Source organism: Aethalodelphis obliquidens, unplaced genomic scaffold (genome assembly GCF_003676395.1).
Source record: "Aethalodelphis obliquidens isolate GAN/ISIS:26980383/991018 unplaced genomic scaffold, ASM367639v1 scaffold64, whole genome shotgun sequence".
Lineage (NCBI taxonomy): Eukaryota > Metazoa > Chordata > Mammalia > Artiodactyla > Delphinidae > Aethalodelphis > Aethalodelphis obliquidens.
Genome location: NW_020838008.1, coordinates 6360498 through 6383803, shown reverse-complemented (window position 1 = coordinate 6383803; position 23306 = coordinate 6360498). Strand labels below are relative to the sequence as shown.

The 23306-nt window shown below is 40.1% G+C and overlaps 1 protein-coding gene across 1 annotated transcript in view; it reads right to left on the bottom strand.

Annotated features, from left to right (window-relative positions):
* Positions 1–23306, bottom strand: part of LOC113610643 (uncharacterized) — a 62313-nt gene that overhangs the window by 5105 nt on the left and 33902 nt on the right. The window contains exons 11-19 of the mRNA XM_027088953.1: positions 18385–18481; positions 13382–13482; positions 8645–8760; positions 5960–6098; positions 5684–5862; positions 4500–4548; positions 3232–3352; positions 958–1178; positions 309–482 (exon numbers count right to left, since the gene is read on the bottom strand). Of these exons, the coding sequence (XP_026944754.1) occupies positions 5812–5862; positions 5960–6098; positions 8645–8760; positions 13382–13482; positions 18385–18481 (504 nt within the window). The 3' untranslated portion in view covers positions 309–482; positions 958–1178; positions 3232–3352; positions 4500–4548; positions 5684–5811. The remainder of the gene's footprint in view (positions 1–308; positions 483–957; positions 1179–3231; positions 3353–4499; positions 4549–5683; positions 5863–5959; positions 6099–8644; positions 8761–13381; positions 13483–18384; positions 18482–23306) is intronic.

Genomic DNA, 23306 nt, shown 5'->3' with positions numbered 1-23306 from the left:
AGAGTAGCCCCCGCTCGCTGCAACTAAAGAAAACCCGCGCACAGCAACAAAGACCCAATGCAGCCAGAAGTAGATAATTAAAAAGAAAAAAGAGAAAGGAATTCAGTGATACTTAAGATTTACTTGTAAATTCAAAGTACCAGAGCAGCAAACCTGAGGCGTTTACTGAGGGCACGTCATCACCATCAACTTGAATTTACTCCTGGCCCAGAGACCATACGATTGACAGCTCTGGGTCTCACCCCTACCCTTGGCAGAGAAACCTTTGTAGCATGTTAACGGCATTGATATTAAAGATTCATACTTACTCAAAGGTCAGTAGTCAAACTGAATAAAGTCATGTCATTTCCATGGGCCAGTTTCCACATTATCAAAAAGCAATTAAGAAGGAAAGAACCAACGCCTTAAAGGAAATTAGACAATTCCAGTACTGGGTATATCGATTCGATTTCAGTGTGTTTAGAAGAGCCGTAGGACACTGCCTTAAAAAAAAAAAAGTCAGTGAGTTGTTGACATCAAAATCAAGTAAGAATACACCAGTTAGATTAAAAACACATTACACAATAGCCAAATGACCAGAGCTTTTATGTTAATAGTACACTGAAAAGCTTACATTTACTTCCATAGCTTTTGTGAGGAAAATCTCCACTTCTATTTCTATATAGATGATCTAAAGAAAACTTACAATTTTGTTAGGTAAAGATGTTTCTATCTCCAAGCAGTATAATGGTTCTAAGTATTTAGAGAGAAAAAGGAATTTAAGTAACCTGAGAAATGACCTTTGTGAAAGTCCTGGACCCATTACTTCAACTTCAAACCATCTTCCACTGTTATTTGTACACTGCCTACGAAGATGAGTCAAATTCCAAAAAAACCTAATTCCTTCCCCCGCTCTTCCCCAGTCACAACTTTAGAAATCACTGTGGAAATTTAACCTTTAAAATGTAATAAATAGACCTCAACAGTGCTTTTCCTTCTCCTCTTCTCTTTGAAAGTGTGGAGAAACCTCATGTTATTGTAGACCAAACTCTACTGCCAGCAGTGAAGGCCAAGTAGTCACGGATGCAATGCAGAGGTTTAAGATATTCTTGGGCAAAGTGGTTACTTCTTTCCTTTCAGGTCGTCTTTTACCTTCCAGAGTTCCATGCAGGCGGTTGCATTTTCACTTGAATTGTGACCTCCAAATAGTATAGAATATAAAATAGCACATTAGACATAGACAACTCTGTGATGTTACCCACGGATAGTCTCAAAACGAAGTCTTGAGTTTGAAACAAAATTACCACTGGCCACTTATCAATATTTCATTATTTCATACCTAGAACAACCCCTACTGGTTGCTTTAGAAATGTTTTACATAAATCCAGATGAACAAGCATCTCCCTTTTTCTATGTGACCTGTCCTCAGTCATGTGGTCACTACATTGCTATGACTGGATAGCACATCAGTACCTTCTCCATGAACCTCGTTTCCAGGGAGATACACCAACAAAGTGACAGGTACCACTGAACGACAGCGATCTGACAAGAAGCCGGAAATAAGAGATGCTAGAAAAAGTACACCTCTCTAGACAAAGAGTGACCTTAGATACAAAATGACATGGTTTTAAAAAGTAGGTGGGACTTCCCTGGTGGCACAGTGGTTGAGAGTCCTCCTGCCGATGCAGGGGTCACGGGTTCATGCCCCGGTCTGGGAAGATCCCACATGCCGCAGAGCGGCTGGGCCCGTGAGCCATGGCCGCTGAGCCTGCGCGTCCGGAGCCTGTGCTCCGCAACGGGAGAGGTCACAACAGTGAGAGGCCCACGTACTGCAATAAAAAAAAAAAAAGTAGATGAAATCTAGCCAAAATATCAAGCCTACAGTTCTGGTGAAAATAATAAATGACGTCTGAGATTAAATGAGAAAAATCATATGGACCACACTTCTAAAATGGTGTATTATTGTTTATTTGTGTTATTCTGAGAGAACGGAGCTATTATATAACTTTTCGAAGATTTTGTTTTACATAGGGTATTTTTTGTTGTTAGGTGAAATATTTTTGTGTCCATGGTTCCAGACTGTTTTCAGTAGAACACACTACAAATTTTATAAGAGCATTTTCTGGGAATTTGAGATACAAATATTTTTAACAAAGCAGATAATGTAAATTAAAGATTCTCTGCAAGATGGTTTTGGTTAGTGTCTAATAGACAAAGAATGAAAGAGTAAAGACCATAAAGTAAAATCTGTATTTTGTACAATAAATGACATGATCAGCGGAGCATCTGTAGAAACATACAGCATTATAACATAATTTTAACATACTCAAAATTAACTTCCTTCTCCCTCTTGTGCCAAAGTGGGGCCTACATGGGTATACATGAAATGTACAGAGTAACTAACCTCCATTCCAAGCCAGACATGTATCTCGTGCATATCACAATGCCACTAACAGGATAGTTGGTGGCTGTACTTGTTGTATTTGATTAACTTGTTTAATGTTGGGTATTCTTCATCAGAAAAACCAAAAAGGAAAAAAGTTCTGAGAGCAAAACCTCTGTACCAATCCACTACAGAGCAAGTGCACGCATGAATCTATTGAATTTGAGCTGTACTTCTTACGCAACGCACGCTATTTACCCTGGGTGAGATAACTTGGACCCAATCAATTTTAGAATCTCTTTAGGCTTAACGAAAATCACATATGAAAGGAGGTACAGAGCAAAATTTAGAATGGAATTAGATCTCTACACCAACAAAAGTGTTTTTTTTTGTGGTACGCAGGCCTCTCACTGTTGTGGCCTCTCCTGTTGCGGAGCACAGGCTCTGGACGCGCAGGCTCAGCGGCCATGGCTCACGGGCCCAGCCATTCCACGGCATGTGGGACCTTCCCGGACCGGGGCACGAACCCGTGTCCCCTGCATCGGCAGGCGGACTCTCAACCACTGCGCCACCAGGGAAGCCCCAACAAAAGTTTTATGCATGAATTCCAAGGTCAGGCAACTTGGTGAACCATGATGCAGTCACCAGTCTCAGTTTAATTGCTGTTTTGATGCCTGTGGAACATCTAGGACCATACCAGGCAGTGAGCATGGAACACTTTTTACTTAAGCAGAAGCTTTAGGATTCTCTACCCAAGAAGAGAACCCACAGGGCAGCATTTCAAACAGCAGACCTTTACCACGAACCTCCTGATTTACTCAGGTCAGACTTAGGATCCCGATTTTTATCACGAACAAGCAGGCTCTTACCATCATCCTGAATGATTCTCCACAGGTAGTCGGCCACTAGACTTTTAAGGGATCTTTTGTGAGGCGAGCCTAGCCGATGAGGAAACATAACTGTCGTGTCCACAGCTGAAGTATGAATTAACTGTCAAATGAAAGAGGAAAACTCTTTAGACGTTCTTCCCAAGGAATAAGGAAACTGATGGCAGTAACTGTAGCAGCAGTAACTATGCTACAAAACCAAGTGACATGAGCAGTTACAACAGGCCAGTCACTAGGCACTTAACTTGGATTATTTCACTACAACCTGCAGAGTAACCTAGCAAGGTAGGTATGTTATTGTCCCTTTTTACAGCCAAGGAAACTGAGGCTTCGAGAGGTTAAGAAAGTTGCCTAAGCTGAGTCAGCAGGGTAGAAGGAAATCCAGTCTCAGCAGCCTGACTTCCAAGTCCACGTTCCTACCAAGAGAGCACCACCAGGGGGAAGCATGAGCTCAGAGGTGTTCCAATAATTACTGGCAGGGTGAGGGGCGGTAAAGGGTGAGCCAGGCCCCTCCCACCTTGTGACTCAGCGGAGGCACGGGGACACCTCACTCTAGTGCAAGTCCCATTTCAGTGGTTTCTCTGTCCCTGGGGAGGGAGCATGGACAAGGATTAGTCCCATCTAGGTCCAAATCCCCTCTGCTTACACATGGAAAAAGGTGAATAAATTTTTCCTGATATTTAATAAAGTAGGAAATAGTGATCCAATAAGAGAAGGGTCAGATAACTGAAAGCCTAGACTGTCAGGTACCAGTTTGGATTCCTTGTTAGAAGAGCTGTACTTTGAAAAAGCGTTGAAGAAGATTAGCCTCAGGACAAGAGTAATTTAAAGACTGATCAAGAAGAGAGGGGTTGGGGCTTCCCTGGGGGCGCACTGGTTGGGAGTCTGCCTGCCAATGTAGGGGACACGGGTTCAAGCCCTGGTCCGGGAAGATCCCACACGCCACCGAGCAAATGGGCCTGTGCGCCACAACTACTGAGCCTGCAAGCCACAACTACTGAAGCCCGCGCACCTAGAGCCCATGCTCCGCAACAAGAGAAGCCACCGCAACAAGAAGGCCACGCATCGCAATGAAGAGTAGCCCCCGATCTCAGCAACTAGAGAAAGCCCGTGCGCAGCAACAAAGGCCCAATGCAGCCAAAAATTAAATAAATGAATAAAAAATAAATTTATTAAAAAAAAAGAAGAAGAATGGAAGTTTAATGTTTAGCACCTACTACCCCCCATCCATAAACGCTTTAAATTCTCACTTGTAATGTGTCAGCCACCTCCTGGACACTGGTTCCTGGCTGCAGAATACTGAGCACATGAAAGAAGGTGGTGGGGGAAATAGAGAAAAACAGAGAAATCTACGAGTAATCTGGGTGAAAGAAACAGACTGATTACAAGGAATAAAAACACACAGTGGTTTCAAATTTTCTGGTCTGGGAGACAAGTGAAATAGAACAGTTCCTGGAAAATGGGAGAAGGAAAGTCATGGTGAGAAACTGAGTCTGAGACAAGCTGTCGCTGAGGTGACAGAAGGCCATCCCTGTGAAGAGCTTTCTTACAAAAAGCTTATGTCCCCAACTCTCTTTGCTCACACTTGGGTGGGGTCTGGTGGAAGCACATTCCAGTCTCATCTGTCACATGCAGAGACAACAGTGCTGTGTGAAACAACTATCTATACTAGGGTACCAGCTTTGCAGGGAAAGAGGTGGATACTCAGGGAAATTAAATGGCCTTACTGACATTCTTACACTAAAGAAGAACTAGCCCTTCTCGGCATGAAGGTAAGTCCTAGGGGTGGCTGAAACAAACAGTCGGGGTCCCCAAAGTTCTAGAGTTGCGCTGTGCAAGGTGGTAGCCACCAGCCACACGTAACTGTTGAAATTAAGTAACCAAAATGAAAAAATCGTTTTCTCGGTCATATTAGACACATTTTAAGTGCTCACTGGCCACATGTGACTAGTGTCTACCATATCGGTTAGTGAACACGTAGAACGGAGAGTTCTGTTGCAGAGCACTGTTCTAGATCGGGGGTGGCCACCAAACTCTCTCTTCTGAGTTCTAAATAGTTTAGGCTTGCAGGCCATACCACTTCTGTTATAACTACTCAACAATGCCACTGTAGTATGAAAGCAGCGACAGAAAATACATCCATGAGTGGGTGTGGTGGCTCTGTTCCAATAAAAATATTTGCAAGAACAGGTGGCTAACATGGACGATAGTGTGCTGACACCTGTTCTAGAACGTGGAGCAAAGAACAGACCATTTTAACCTGGAGTATTAAGGGGGAGATTTTCAAGTCTATCATGCCAAGAAAAATGAACATGCCATTTGATTTTGAGCCTACCTTACAGGTAGGCTTTATAAATCTACCTGACTTAATATGAAAAAGTATCTTCCAGGACGTGACTATAATAACCTATGAGATAAACGTAGTTTTACCCACTTGAATATTAAAGACAATGATCTAAGACCATGTCAAAAGAACGATTTCGGTTTCATCACAATTGATAATGGACTTTCGTTCTGATCTTGTTTAGCCAGATGACTTGGGCATCTTATACTTCTTCTGGTTTATAAGAGTTGGACAAAGTCATCAGCATAGTGATTCTTATCTTGTTTTGTCTAAAAGGGCAAATCAAGCATCAGTGATAACACAATGATAATGACTACCACATTAACACATACAGTTTTATAAGAACATGAGCCTTTAACTCTTTACCTTAAGTGCATAGAGACTACCTTCAAAGCTATGTCCAATTAGTACAGTGTCAGTGCTGAACAGGTTCAACAAGGTGGCTTGCACATCACGGATTGAGGTTTTCGTGTCCTTCAAGTCATCTTCAACCACACCAGAAAACCTATCCCAAGAAGACACACAGTGCATGTAAGAGTACAACTAAGTAGATTTCATCCGTTATAGTTAGAACACATTACTGACTCAACGTGACAAACATTTGATGAACAGAACAAAGATCTTATTGTATGTCTGCCAACTATCCCTTTACTAGGTTATATTGATATAACCTAGTAAAATTTATAATTTGGATCAATCATGTAAGGCAGGGGGAGACATTATTACAAGTTCATAAAGTTCCTTTGTGAACTCTCATCTCTGTATAATCTGAGTTTTGTCAGTTACAGTTAAGTAGTCTATCTCCCATTAAGGCAAAGCTAAAGATGAAATGTGAGAAGCATGGAAAAGCAGAAGGAGCCCTAAGCAGAGTCTAGACAACCTGGGTTTGAGCTATGCTATGACTCTGCCATTTACTTATTATATTTGATTTTCAACAAGTTGCTTAGCCTTCTGGTTTCAGTCTTCTCATCTGTAAAGTAGGGTCAATTACCAATCTTAATGGCTTATAAGGACCCAATGAAAATACATGCAAACAGTGAAAATACAGGCAGAAAACAGACTATCCTAGTGGTTTTCATGAAGCACATACTAAAAGTAAGTGTTCAGAAATGTGGCTACTGCTGTGCTTTACTGCAAATTAGGAGAAAAGAGATAAAAACACTGCAAACGTACTTTCAACGTAAGCTGTATGTTCATAGTACTGTCTCCTGTAAGAAACAAAAGATACCTGGCTCCATCATCTGGCTTAGTTAAGGAATGTGATGCATAATCAAATATTTGAATTAAGAGGACATTATCATGGATGGAGTACTTGGGTTCATTTTAGAAGAATGCAATGCATTGAATCCTTTTGACTTTTTTGTGTGTGTGTGCGGTATGCGGGCCTCTCACTGTCGTAGCCTCTTCCATTGCGGAGCACAGGCTCCAGACGCGCAGGCTCAGCAGCCATGGCTCACGGGCCCAGCCGCTCCGCGGCATGTGGGATCTTCCCGGCCCGGGGCATGAACCCGTGTCCCCTGCATCGGCAGGTGGACTCTCAACCACTGCGCCACCAGGGAAGCCCCCTTTTGACTTTTTCTTTTAAGATTCAAGTTTTTAATTTTAAAGCAAGGCCTTCAGTTCCCATTTTGCTGCTATGAGTATCAGTAATTAGCAAAGCATTTCCTGACTTGTTCCAAAAAGGAGTTAGGAAAGATTCCACTAAACCCATGGAAGAACGAGAACCAATAAGAGTACAGTAACTTTAAATATAGTACAATTTTGTTCGTCAGTTATAGCTCAATAAAGTAAAAAAAAAAAAAAAAAAAGTAAAATATAAAATAGATGGGGCTATTAGGATATGGCCAAAATGAGTAGGAAAAAAAATCAAATGAGGTCAGGAGAGAGATTAGTAACAAAATGCATTTTCTGATAACAGCAACTTTTACTGAGTTTTTATGTATACAACCATTTTTATGAACCATGAGGAAATTTAGGTTAAAAAATACTTGTTAGCAGAATTCTTTATAATTATTCTCAAAATTTATCACAACAACTTTTAATTCACTTGACCACCTTGCCTTACTGTGCTCCAACATTATGGACATACACATATATAATATATGTTATGTATACTATATATACTATAATACTATAAACTATGTACTATAGTATATAATGCATATAATATACACGTGTATATGTGTATCAAGTCATATTTGTTCATATATACATATACAAATGTATGTATATATGTGTGCATGTATACACACACACACACACGTCATATTAAGTACCATTGGAGAATTTGTTAAAGAAAATTGAATAAATACAATCACACCAGTAATTAACACATCTAAATTTTCACTGTACAATAAGATCAATGTCTTCTATTTTATATTTAAATAGATATATTTAAATAAATATATAAATATGTCATGTCATATGGCTTATGTGCCTTTAGGAAATCCAATTCAATTAATCAATGATATTGTTGGGTATTTTATATGAGGTTTTTAAAAATAAAAGGCACATCTGTATCATACTATCTCAAGTTAGCATTGAATTTGGATCAGAAACATGTCCTACTTTAATAATAATAATAAAATAGAATTTGCACTGAACCACTGTTCTGTATGCTATATCAAAGCTATGTATACTCAGTGACACGTCTACAGGATTATAGAAATTTTCATCTAATGGGAATAGTATGGTATTTTCAGAAGAAACTGATTAATGATTGAATGAATAAATGAATGAATAAATAACTTGTTCAATATTTTTGTCTGTCTCTCTAGCCTCCTACCTACCATTCCAACATGTAAACATCATGAGTGCTGAGGCCGTATCTCTCATTTCGGGTTGTTACCCAGGGCCTAATACAGGGTCTGCATAATTTTAGCAAGGTACTCAACAGAACATGAATAGTTTTGAATAAACAAATTAATTAAAAGAAAACAGTGTTAACTCATGCTCTAAAGTTGAATCAAATAAAAGTACCTAGGCTAAAACTCAAAGTACATGTTGAATGTTCTATAATTTCAAAAACAAACCCCTGTGTATAATGCATACCTAGTGTTATAGTCAATGACTTCTTCATCTGGTTTCACAGATGTATCATAGCCCACCTGGAGGCTGGGATCAACCACTGTCACTTGAGTAAGTTCCAAACCTTTGGCTGTATAGCACTATAAAGATGGAAATAATAAATTTAAACATCATATTGGGCAAACATATTTTAACATCTTAGATATCTTAAAGGAATATTTTTAACTGGAATATACAATCTAACCCTATCATTCAGTTTTGCTAGCAAAAGCCAGTGTGTGGATCTGACGGTCATATAAAAGATGTTCCAAGCTTTAATTTTTTCCTTAATGTTGGTAATATTTCTGCTAATAAAAATAATTTCATTTTCTTGGCATAGGCTTTACACTTATTTTCATTAGAGATCAGTGCTATCCAAAAGAACCTTCTGTGAAGATGAAATGTTCTATTTCTGTCCTGTCCAATATGGTAGCCACCAGCCACAAGTGGGGATTGAGTATTTGAAATATGGCTAGTATGACTGACGAACTAAATTTTTAAATTTAATTTTTTATTGAGGTAACATTGTTTTATAACATCATATAAGTTTCATGTGTACAACATTATATTTTGACTTCTATAAACACTACAGCACGCTGCACCACCAAAAATTTTGTTTTCATTCATCACCATACAGTTGACCCCCTTTACCCATTTTGCCCTCCCCCGCTTCCCCTCTGGTAACTGCTACTCTGTTCTCTATACCGACACGTTTGTTTGCTAGTGGATACCATATTGAACAATGCAGTTATAAACCTTGTTGAATGAAAAAAAAACATTTGATTTCTAAGCCAGAAACAGCTTTCATTGTCTGCAATTAAAAATCGAAGCTTAGGGCTTACCTGGTGGCGCCAGTGAGAGGCCCACGTACCGCAAAAAACAAAAAAACAAAACAAAACAACAACAAAAATCTAAGCTTAAAAACTGAACACTTCCCTTCTATATCTATTAAAATTAAACTCCACAAATCTGCTTTCCAAATATGCCACAGGGAACAAAAATTTAATTTTATGTTTTGTTAAAGATGACTGTTCACATGATGTTTGACACATACAAAGCACTTTGCCATATATTAGTGTATCTGATTCTCACCATCACTGTCGGGTTATTATTAACCTCATAATTTACATATTGGAGCACCCGGGAGACTTGCCTGATAAGCAGTGGAGCTTCCAAGGTCTCATGATTCCAAGTTCTGTTTTTCCCCTACTGTTTAGTATTGATTCTCATATGGAAGAAGGTAACTCCCTATAAATATTTTACTGTCTCTATAAAAACAATAGATTTTTAAAAATTAAAGCTTTTATGCTGATTTGGGGGATAACAGTAGTATTCATAACATTTTCCACCTGTGTAATTTCAGCAACGTAATGAGTAGGACAAGCAGTGATTATATATAAATAAAAATTGATAGGTAAAAGAAAGAGGATCGTGGGCCAACTCCTGGTTCCATCACCAAGTGCAGGTATCCCACCAAGTCACTTAACTCTTTTCAGTTTCAGTTGCTTCATCTGAAAACGTGTGAACAACATCGCAGCACTGTGTGGGACTGAGAGAGAGAGCCTGGGAACGTTCCTTACACATGCATAAATAAGGCAAAACATACCACCAACGTACCACCTCACAATTCATGGCAAAGACAATCGTGATTCCCGCTGCGGGGTGTGAACTTGACAAAAGTCTTCACAAAGCCTTCTAGGTTTGCTTTTTGGTCCTGAACGTGAAGCTGAAACGAACACTGCCAAATAAGTTACTGTATGTTTTGGCAAGAGCAACTAAGCTCATAAAAATTCCATCAACTGAAAATTAGTGGATTATACCAAATGCTTATGGACCCCCAAGGTCTGCGCAGGAGGCAGCAACTCTGGTTCTGAAACAAGCAGCATTCTGGGGAACAAGCCCTACCTTGGCGACCTGACACCCGGGGGATCGAAGGACACCTTCACAACAGCTGTACCGCCTTTCTGAGCTACCAAGAACTGCAAACCACACGAAAAGTAAAAATCAAAACGAGCAAGCTTGACAAGGCAGAGTGGCTAACTCCCAGAGCGTCTCACGCACAAGGATCTTTAAGACTGCACCATGCAAGTGATCTGATGTAAAGTCTAAAACTCTGCATGGTTGCTTTTCTAGCTATTATGTAACAAACAGGAAACACTGACTCCTAGAAGCCGAGTTCTCAGAGGCTGCACTTTGAAGGTGAATTATAATCACCAGTGTCTTGAATGCCTTTCTCCCCTTCCTCCCTTTGCTTCCCCATAACGTGGCCGGGCCCCTCAGCTCCTCTCCTGATATCACTTCTTTATCCTGCTTTAACTCTACCTCAACCATCCTTTCAAAATATTCTCCTCCCTGACCTGCCCTCTGTGCTGAAGCCCCTGGATGATGGGCTCCGGCTACCACCCTCTCCCTTCCTGCATCTGACCCGAGGAACATCACCCAGTTACATAGACTGAGACCGTAACAAAGATGTTGTCTCCAACCTTGGCTGGACCTCTGAAATCCCGACACCCTCTTCTTCCACTGCCTTGGCCAGACACTTTGCACATTTTCACAGCAACAAGCCTAAGCCTTCATCTCTCTTTTATCTCTCTCACATCTTCCATCTCACCCGTACCCTTACCTACCCCAAGCCCTTCTTCCCTCTGGCCCAAGGTAATGTTCTCCCAACTGTTCCCTAAAAACCCCTCTGCCTACAGTAGGTTTTGCACCAGTTTTCCCATAAAATGTGGTTAGATTAATCTTCCTCAAGCACATTTTTCATTACATCACTTTCCTCAAATCCTTCACTTGTACATTGCTGATCAAATGCAGATTTCTCAGGCTGGCACTGAAGACTCTTGCTTAACCAACCTTCTATTACCCATCCAATCTTGACATCTCACGCCTTTATCTTACCTTCTCCTGTGATGAGAAAGGGAGGCTGAGAACCAGTATTAACAGAGCATCTGTTAGAAGCCAGGAATTGGACATGTCAGCTCACTAAACTGCACACAAAGCTCATTCTATGAATGTGGAAACAAAAGCTCAGAGAGCTTCCGAAACCTGCTCAAGGTCTCAGAGAAAGTAAGTGGTGAAACAGCCCAAAATCTCAGGTCCGCCGGCTCCAAAGTCCCATTCTGTTCATTATGCTGTGTTGTCTAGTCATTCCACACAGTAGTTAATCTGCTACTTTTATTCTCCTTCAGTGTCTTCCTATTTTTCTTCCCTTTTGGAATTTACAGCCTCCCCACCCACTAAAACTAAGCCCTAAACACTTAAGTCAAACTTGTCTGATTTACTTTACTATTGATCCATTATTCTTATATTGATTCTATAATTCAATCACATCCACTGTTCCTCTCTACTTCCTCTGCCCTGCTTTATTTTCTTCATAGCATTTATTATAATAGCTTTCATATTCATTTCCATATCTACATAAATAATTCATCTGTTCACCCATCTATCCACGCAGATACTGACAGCCTGTATGCGTTAGGTACCATGCTAAGTGCTGGGGAGACATTCGGTCCCTCCAAGAGCTTGCAGTCTTTTGAAGATGGCAGATAAATCACTAAATCATTACAAAATGCAGTTGGGTGCTGTCAAAGGCCCTCAAAGGTTGTGATAGAAGAGGGAGGACCTATTTTAGATCACGGGGTCATGAAAGAACCTTGATAGGTCACATTTAAGCAGAGACCCAAAGGATGAGAAGGAACCAGCTGCGTGAAAAGGAGACAGCAGGTTAGAAGGCTCCAGAAAGTTGGCCAGTGTGATAGGAAAGAAACTGTGGAAAGGGTGCAAGATAGCGGGCAGAGGCCAAATTCGGCAGGGTTGACAAAGTTATTGAAGAATTTTCATTATAGCAGGGGAGTGATGTAAACAGAACTGTGATTTAAAAATTATTCTGGGGGTTGTTGGGTGAGAAGTAGCTTGGGGCGGGGGAGTGTTAAGACTGGGAGGACGCTGCAGTAGCTTGGGAAGGAGATGAGGGTCTTGTGGCCCTGGTGGGGGGCAACAGAGGTGGAGAAGAGACACTTTGGAGGTAACAGAACAAATGGGACCTGGAAACTGCTGAGATGAAAGGGCGCACCAGGGAGTTCCCTGCGGTCCAGTGGTTAGGACTCGGTGCCCTCAATGCCGTGGCCCGGATTCAATCCTTGGTGGGGGAACTAAGGGCGCTGGCATAGGCAGAAAAAAAGAAAAAGGGAAAAACAAAACAAAGGCCTTGAATGGGGGGTTGTGCACCGAGGGGAGACAGTGATGACTGCACCCAGGTTTTTTGGTCTGAGTAGGGAAAAAAAACATCTGAGTTGACTGTAGGGAATTTACTGTGCTGGAGAAGAAATGGGGGCTGGGCTGGGGGAGAGGAAGCAGTTGTTCATCCTCACTCAGTGCAGGGCAGGGGCCAAGGAACTGAAGCCGTAAGCAATTATTCTAACGCTGGCCCGTGAAAAGCAGGTGAAGTCAGGAGGTACTTGATTGACCTGAGGTCTTAAACAGGCGGAAGAATCATCACAGCCATACTTCTTGAGCCAGCGAGCTCCAAAGTTAAGACGTGATGGTCGGGAGTAAATGTTTGTAATGGAAACTTTTGAATCAATACAGTTTCTCTTTACTGGACTGTATTTAACAAATACACATTGAACTGAATACTTTATTCCACTTTTCTCCCCATCGCTTTGGCACGGGCTCGTCAAGTAAATGAAATGGAACGACCAGACACCTGCCTTTATGACTCACCAGTCGGCCAAAGTGGTAGTGACATTCCTCTACGCTGCTGTGTTTGCCTGCAGGAGTCACGCCATAGATCTTCCCACATCGACAGCACATCCTCCTAGAAGCTAAAACAGAACATGAAGTAGAGTTATTCATGAATAGATTCGGGGCGGGAAATGAGGACCTGCATGCAGGGACTTGCCTTTGCATTCCTGATCCTGTCGTGAGCACAGACTCAGTGTGATCTCCAAGTAACAGGAAAAGGAACAGAATTATGCAAAGGAGTACGTGCAGGTGAGCTGCTTCCGCATCAGGGCTGCCACTGCTCAAACAGGCATTCTCCCACCTGCTTCCAGAGTCAGCCCAACGCCAGGGGATTGTGGTTTTAGCAGCACAAGTTGACTGTCACCAACTTGATCTGTCATCTATTCTAGTACATAGTAACTCCTGAATTAGGACCCATGTCTTCCTTTTAGACACATAGTGATCTGTTTATTGTCACTGAGAGTGTATCTGGGCTTTTCACTAGACCCGTTTATGAATACTTGTTTTTATTAATGACCCTCAAACTGGCTCTGATGACGATGATGACAGCAACTCTTTTATTTGGGTGTCTGTTATGCGATGACGAGGCAGGCACTGCACCAGGCACTTCAGATGCACTATTTTAACGGATTCTCATAGCTACTGATGGGGCAGCTACCATAATCTCATTGTTCAGAGTGGGGAAGCCGACACTGGGAGAGTGACTCGTGACTTACCCAGCACCCAGACCCAGATTCGCCTTTCTCCTTCAGAGCCCCGGTTCTTAACTGTTAAGTGTACTGCCTTCCAATGAGAGGATTTAAAGAAAGGCCAATGAAAAATATTTCTATAACTGCATTTCAAACTCTGATGGACCTAACATTTGACAGTTGTGTTATGTTAAATATTCTCTTGCTATCTCTTTTCTGGGGGGAGAGGGAGTGGGATAAATATATTAACTAACTATGCCCAGTATTTGGAGAAAATGCAAAATAATAAGACTAATTGGAAGTCTTTTTATAAGAATTCCTAGTGAAAGGGTATGAAGTATACGGAACACAGCACTGCCTACATATGTTTAGGGGTAAACGCAGAAGCTCCAGAGTCAGACTCCTTGGGTTCAAATCCTGGCTCTACCACTTATTTTCTGAGTGACCTTTGATAAATTATTTGACCTCTCTGAACCTTAGTTTTTTCATTTGTATAAATGGAGGTGGTAACAGTACTTACCTGAAATGGCTGCTAAGATTTAATAAAACTGATTACATAAATAAAGCACTTAGATACTGGGACTAAAATGAAACGGAAAGGGAAAGAAAATGAGATGCAACCATGTTTTTACCTGTAGCCTAATGATGCGGCCATCATTTGTGGCCATGGCTGGCCACAAATCTTGTTTCGATTAGAAAATGTCAGAACACTGGGACTTTTATTTTTCATATTTATTTATTTGGCTGTGCTGGGTCTTAATTGTGGCACATGGGATCTTCATTGTCGCATGCAGCATCTTCAGTTGCAGCATGGGACTTAGTTGTGGCACATGGGCTCTAGTTCCCTGACCAGGGATCAAACCTGGACCCCCTGCATTGGAAGTGCAGAGTCTTAGCCACTGGACCACCAGGGAAGTCCCAGAACACTGGGACTTTTAGGGCTCCAGTCTTAGAGTGTAGAAAGGATAATTTTGGGACCCATATGCTTATGATCATTTACAAGAGTTTTTGTCATGCCTGGGTTTAAAAGAATATTTCCTGGTTTGTCAGGGTTGGGTTGGGGGTAGTTATTTTCACAGAACTGTGCTTCAGTTAGAAGGGAGCCTTTAAGATGTCTGTAAAGAATAATTCCTGTGAGCACTAAGAGAAAAAGAAAAGCTGTCCAATAAAATTTAAATTGCTTTTTTTCCCTTTTTAAGTAGTGGTAGGGTTAGAGTCTACTAACCCTTTTATGAAATGCTAGGATTCTGATTAACATTAAGTAAGACAGTAGTCTAAAAGAATCCAAGTCTTTGTGTCCTTCAGTAACAGCCACAACAAATCAATATTGTTCCCTGGACCACGCGATGTCCTAAGCTTTGGGTGAGAGATGGGAAAGTTAAAATTATATCAGTAATAGCTGGTGCATATTAAGCAGGCCGAAACCTGTTCTAAGCATGTTGATTTAAACTTTACATTAAGCCAGAATGGCAAGTGAACTGACTTCATTTTTACAGATGAGTTAGACGAGGCTCAGAAAAGTAAGGACATATGACCAAAGTCACACAGCACAGTTGATACATAAACCCAGGCCTTCTGGCTCGAAATCTTGCGTAACAGTTCTTAATACTCAGATAAGAAAAGTACAAAAGCTTACAAGCAGGAGACAATGGGAACCCTGATGACTCTCACAAAGGCAAGATAGCTCAAGGATCTCTTCCCAACACCAGTAACCCAGTCCCAGATCCCCTCACTCTAATGAGCTCTCGAGAAAGTTTCTCTAATTTAATACTTTAGCTGAATTTACTAGACATGCTTTAGCAAACTCTTTTGTAAAACGAAAAACTGTGTTATGAGAAGTATTAAGAGATTCTAAAAGCATCTACGTTGTTTCAATTCTCACATGAGGCTTTTTTTTCTTTTTCGGTACACGGGCCTCTCACTGTTGTGGCCTCTCCCGTTGCGGAACACAGGCTCCGGACGCGCAGGCTCAGTGGCCATGGTGCCAGCCGCTCTGCGTTATGTGGGATCCTCCCGGACCGGGGCACGAACCCGCGTCTCCTGCATCGGCAGGCGGACTCTCAACCACCGCGCCACCAGGGAAGCTCCTGCATGTTCTATTTCTATGTGCTATATTTAATATGAGAAAAAGTGGGGGGAAGCTAGAATGCCATGAAAATACTAATCTAAGAGATCTCATATATTTTAATACATGTATTTAAGTCTACTTAAAGTGCTGTACATTAAAAAAATGCCATAAAGGAATTACAGATGAAGTTTTTACATTCTTGAGAATGGAACAGACTTTCAAAACATGACACAAAACCCAGAAACCAATAAAAAAGAGATTGATTACACTTTGAAAATAACCTCTATATTATAAAAAAAAAAGTATAAATAAGGCTGATGCACAAGTGACAAACTAAAGAAAATATCTGCAGTATTATTAAAAGAGAATATGTAAAAGGCTGTCCCAAATGAATAGGGCAATTTATAAAGGGAGGGCAGAAGGATACAAAGAGCAAATTTAAAAAGAGACAGAAATAAACATCTTCAACATCGTAGTGATAAAATATATTAAATTAACTTTATTTTTTTTAATATACCTTCACACTCTGAAATAGGATAAATAAGAAAGTTTGGCAGGGTGTGAGGAAAACCACATACTCCACCATTAGTGGGCGATGTAAATGGACAAACCCTTTCTGGGGTAGTTAACAATATTTACCAGGGCTTCCCTGGTGGCGCAGTGGTTAAGAATCTGCCTGCCAATGCAGGGGACACGGGTTCGAGCCCTGGTCCGAGAAGATCCCACATGCCGTGGAGCAACTAAGCCCGTGCGCCACAATTACTGAGCCTGTGCTCTAGAGCCCGTGAGCCACAACTACTGAGCCCGCGTGCCACTACTATTGAAGCCCATGCACCTAGGGCCTGTGCTCTGCAACAAGAGAAACCACCGCGATAAGAAGCCCATGCACTGCAACGAAGAGTAGCCCCCACTTGCCGCAACTAGAGAAAAGCCCTCGCGCAGCAATGAAGACCCAATGCAGCCAAAAATAAATAAATAAATAAAATTGATAAAAAACACAATATTTACCAATTTTAAACATGCAGACCCTTTCTGCTAGCTTCTCTGTGTATAGGAATTTATGCTAAAGATACATACGCTCGGGTTTAAGTAAATGTTAATGTGTTAACATCCTCACACATATTTATCACAGAATTTATACTCAAAAAAAATGTAAGCAATCTAAATACCCAAAGGCATTTAGTTCATCTATATTATAGATTCCATATAATGGAATATGTATAGTATAGGTTCTATACAATAGAATTTCATGCAGTCTTTAAAAAGTATCATACAGATCTAGATATGAACGTGGATTCCAGGTTAACTGACAAAAGACTTCTATGATACCTTACTGAGTAAAAAAAGTTAGACACACTGTATATAAAATGATTGTATTCATGAATATTATATATATCTCTGTAGTCATGTAAAGGAGGGTCTATATAAGAGATCTGGAAGATAGTTGTCTTTGACTGTTTTTTTAAAAGACGTTTTTCTGGGGCTTCCCTGGTGGCGCAGTGGTTGAGAGTCCGCCTGCCGATACAGGGGACACAGGTTCGTGCCCCGGTCCGGGAAGATCCCACATGCCGCGGTGCGGCTGGGCCCGTGAGCCATGGCCACTGAGCCTGTGCGTCCGGAGCCTGTGCTCCGCAACGGCAGAGGCCACAGCAGTGAGAAGCCCACGTACCGCAAAAAAAAAAAAAAAAAAAAAAGATGTTTTTCCGTATTATTTGAACTCATGCCACGTATTCTCAACTGGGGTGGTACTGCCCCCAGAGGAGTAAAGTTGGCTTTTGAGGAGTGAAAAAAATCTTAGATATTACTATAGTATGTGGCTCTACAAAACTCAATTTAACTGATAAAATATTATCCCTCAGTACTTCATTTTACTGGGGGTGAAGGAGGTAGAAAAAATAGGTTTATTAGGGGGACAATACTGATTTTTAAAAAGTTGAGAAGTACTGATACTGTTCCACATGGAGGTGAATTACTTTTATAATCAGAAATCAAATTTAAATATATCACTGATAACCTCCTTCAGTGAGGTTATATTCACAACTAAGTTCAAGGCTAACTTGTTACTTTCAACAAAAAAATGCCACCTGCACGTTCGACTCAACAGAATATTTAAAACATACATTTCATTGAATATCTAAAAACAACGCTGTTAATGAAGAAAACACATTCAGTGTCGGGTGTTAATCACAACTTTTTATCTTATCACTTAATTGAAAAGACATTACCTTGGTCTCTCAGCTTCTTCAGAGTATTTCTTGCTATGTTCACATACATATTTCGACGGCCACAGCATTCATAAATGGTCTTTTCTTCTATTTTAGCCTAAATCACAAAGTGAACAATTAAATGAAAATATTAAATCCAAAGTCTATGAACAATAAATGTCATTTGCTACATAATGGATAAATATGGCAAAATACTTATCTAACTCAAAAGATGGGGGGAAATGGTGCCACAAATAATAAGCAACTTATTTTACATTCTACGTTTATGTTTTTTGAGAAGAAAAAAAAGCAAACTTAATCCCATGAATGTAATCCAAGAACCAGACACTTATCTTCACAAACTAGAGACCACTGTATATTTGCAGACAGTGCATGGTGCAAAGCCTCCACAAGCCTACAGTGTCATGAACTCATTTGATTCTCAAAGCAAGGCCCTAACATATCAGAGGCACATACTAGTATTCTCATTTAAAAGGTGAGGACGCTAAGGCTCAAAGTGGCTAAATAATTTGCTTAAGATCACACAGCAAAGACAAGACATGATTCTCTTTTCATTATCTTTCTTCTATAAGTTACTTTCCTAAACCCATTAACTACTATTTTTACACCAAAACTCATTAAGATAGGTCAGTAAAAAGGGATGAAACGAGAGCACTGAATAAATAATACATATTATATTACTAATTTACTGTACACCTAGTATGTACAGGTCTGGAATAAGCTCGTTCAAAGTTTTCTCATTTAATCTTTATTGTGATTCTATGAGTATCACCAATTTATATGAGGAAACTGAGACCGAAGGAAAGTCAGTATCTGGCTTACTGTTGCAGAGCTAGAAATGGAATCCGGGTGTGCTCAAGTTCCGAAGCCAAGACTCTCCTCACTACACTAAACCATCACAGAGAGAACACCATAGGGAGGTTGGAAGACAGTACAGAAGACAAGACAGGGATACAGAAAAAGACAAAGCTGGAAGAAAAAGGGTAACATTTCTCTTTAAGAGGCTCCTTTTTTGTTTCTTTGCTTTGCCATTATTCTGTAACTTATACAGAATCCTAGAGGAGACAGACTTCCGGAATGGTAGGACAAGAACCTTCACAAACTGTCCCACAAAAACAATACAAATACTGGCAAAACAACTAAAACCAACCATTTCAAAACTCGGAAAATTAACCAAAGCCACAGAAAAAAACCTGAAAATTGTCTAAGAGAAACTACTGAACCTCGGTAAGACAGTGGTGTCTCTAACATTTTAGCTTGAGGCTATTCCCACCCGCCTTTCTCCCCAGCTTAGTGGCATCATAGCTGCAAAAAAATTGGCAGCCTGATAGCCAACAGAAAGGACAGAACTCTTTTAGAGCTACATTAAAGGCATCATCCCCAGAGCACAGTCAGTATTTTGTCCGAACAAGCAGCTTCCTGGAAAAATCTCTATCCCCAGAGTGCCGTGGGTATTTGATTGGACTCAGAGCTCAGCTCATGGGAGGAAAAAAAAAAAAACCTATCCCCAGAGTACTATCAAAACAATAGTAAATGGGTGGCAATATGGCAGCTACCTAAGGCTATGATTTCAGGTGGGTAGACAAGAACCTGCCTAGGAATTTAAAAGGAAATCTTGGAGAACTAGATTTTGAAACTTTGAAAAGCTCTGACATATTCTTAGGGTGTCAAAGGTGACCCAAGAAAGATCTGGGAAAAGAGAAGCTCCCAATAACTCACTAGTGGCTGACCTTGAAACCCTGCAGGTTTACAGGAAGTAAAAGCTAAGGCTGTCTTATAAACTGCAACAAGTTTGAAGGCATGCCTTCTCACATAGATCCTCTAGTGGGAAGGGATAAAAAGGGTGGAAGACATACAGACAAGGCATTTAAGAAACTCTTCTAACCAGTCATTGGCTGACCACTAAATTGTACTGACACAGGATGACTCCTAAAATAAATAATAAAAGAACTGAAAAAAAAATGCCACCAGAGGACTTAAGTGTCCATACACTGGAAGCAATACAGAATCTACAGAATTAGTTCAGAAACGTCAGTAAGCAAGTAAGTAGCAACAAGAAAAACAATTACAAAAACCTAGCAACAAAATAAATACCTATCTGACCCTAGAGTTATTATGATACATTATTTAACTGTATAGTTTTCTACAAAAAGTCATGAGACATGTAAAGAAACAGGAAAGTATGCCACTAACAGGAAGCAAAAAAGCACTCAAGAGAAAATGCTCCTGAGAAAGCCGAGATTTGGGACTCAGTAGACACAGACTTTAAATTAGCTATTGTAAATATGTTTAAAAAATTAATGGAATGATGTCTAGAGAATTAAAGGAAAGTGTGAAAATGATGTTTCATCAAATAGTACCAATAAAGAGAAATAAAAATTGAAAAAAAATTGAAGTTCTGGAGTTAAAAAGTACAAAAATTACATGAACAATTCACCATAGGGGCTCAACCCCAGATATGAGCTAGAAGAAGAAATAATCAGTGAACCTAAAGATAGACCAACAGAGATTATTCAGCTTCAGGAGAAGAAAAAAGAACAAGATAAAATGAACAAAGCCTCAGATGCCTGTGGGACACCATCAAACAAACATACCTACATTCACATAATGTGAGTTCCACAGGAAAAGGAGAAAGGAGCAGAAAAAATATTGAAGAAATAATTGCCAAAAACGTCCCCAATATTATGTAAAATATTAACCCATACATCCATGAAGCTCAACAAACTCCAAGTAGAACTTATTCACAGAGAGCCACACTTAGACATGTCACAGTCAAACTGATGAAAGTCAAAGACAAAAAGAAAATCTTGAAAATATCAATAGTAAGAGAAAAATGACATTATGTACAAAGGATCTTTAATAAGATTAAAGCTGATTTCTCATCAGAAACCATGGAGGCAGTGGAATGACATCTCAAAGTGTTGAAAGAAAAAGACTGTTAACCAAGAATTCTGTACTCAACTAAACTCTTCCTTAAAATGGAGGAGAAATGAAGACATTCCCAGATAAACTCTCAGGGAATTTGTCATTAGCAGATCTATCCTGCAAGAATTGCTAAAGGGATTCCTTCAGTCTGAGAAGGACACTAGACGGTAATTTGAATCCACATGAAGAAATAAAGAACACTGGTAAATGTAACTTCACAGGAAAATATATGAGAATAAATACGTATTTGTTTGTAATCTATTTCTTCTTCATCTATTTTAAGAGACAATAACATAAAGCAAGAATTATAAAATTGAATTACAGGTTTTATAATATATACGATGTAATTTATATGACAGTAATGGTATAAAGGAGGGGTAGAAAGAAATATACTGGAGTAAATTTTTGAATACTATTGAAATTAAGTTAGTTTTAGTTTGAACCAGATTGTCACAAATTAAGATGGTAATTGTAATCCTTACTATAAACATTAAGAAAATAATTCAAAAGATATAGTCAAAGAAATGACATGGGCATTTAAATGGTATACTAGAAAATATTTAACCCAAAACAAAGCAATAATTGTAGAGGAAATAAAAAGACACAAGACATAAAAATCACATTGCAAAATGGATGATGTATCAATAAATCCTACTTTATTAGTTATGAGTCACTGCATTAAATGTGAATGGATTAAACACTCCATTTACATTTGGAAGAATGGGGGAAAATATGGGTCAACTGTATGCTGTCTACAAGACACACACTAAATTCAAAGACCAAATAGGTTGAAAGCAAAAGGAAGAAAAGAGAGATACTTTGTAAGCACTAATTAAAGATAGCTGGAGTGGCTGCACTAACGTCAGACAGTATAATCTTTAAAAGAGAAATTGTCACTAGAGACAAAGAAAGACATTTTATAATGATAAGAGTGTTAATCTATCAGAAAGACATAATGACTATAAACAAATATGCATCTTACACCAGAGCACCAAAATACACAAAACAAAAACTGATAGAATTGGAGAAACAACAATTCAACAATCAGAAACTTCAATGCCACACTTTCAATAATGGATACAAGTCAGAATATCAAGAAAAAATGGAATACTTCAACAAAACTATGAAGCAATTATACCTAATAGACATCTATTGAATACGCCACACAACAAGAACAGAATACATATACTTTTCAAGTACACATGGGACATTTTCTAGGGCAGATCCTATGTTAGGTCATAAAACAATCCTCAATAAATTTAAAAGGACTGAAATCATACAAAGTATGTTCTCTGACCACAATGGTACTATATTATAAATCAACAGCAGGATATTTTGGAAATTCATTAATATGTGAAAATTGAATTACACATTCCTAAATAATGAACAGGTCAAAGAAGGAATAAAAGGGAAACTTAGGGGAGAGACCTGCCAGATGGCGGAAGAGTAAGACATGGAGATCACCTTCCTCCCCACAAATACATCAAAAATACATCTACATGAATCCTGGTAGGGGACCTTAGACTTCCAAAAAGGTGAGAAAATCCCCATGTAACTGGGTAGGGCAAAAGAAAAAAGAAAAAAAGAGACAATGAAATTGGGACAGGACCTGCCCCTCTGGAAGGGAGCTGTGAAGGATGAAAAGTTTCCACACACTAGGAAGCCCCCTCACTGGTGGGGACAGGACCAGGGAGCTTCAGAGCCTCGGAGGAGAGGCAACAACAGAGGTGTGGAGGGCCGAGGGAGAATCAGTGCTGACCAGCACTCACCAGCCTGAGACACTTGTCAGCTCACTTGCAGGGGAAGGTGGGAGCTGGGTGCTGAGGCTTGGGCTTCGGAGGTCAGACCCCTGGGAGAGGACTGGGGTTGGCTGCATGAGGACAGCCTTGGGGGGCTGGTGCACCACAGCTAGCTGGGAGGGAGTCTGGGAAAAAACCTAGGCCTGCCAGAGAGGCAGGAGACCTTTGTTGTGGGGTGTGTGAGGAGAGGGGCAGCCC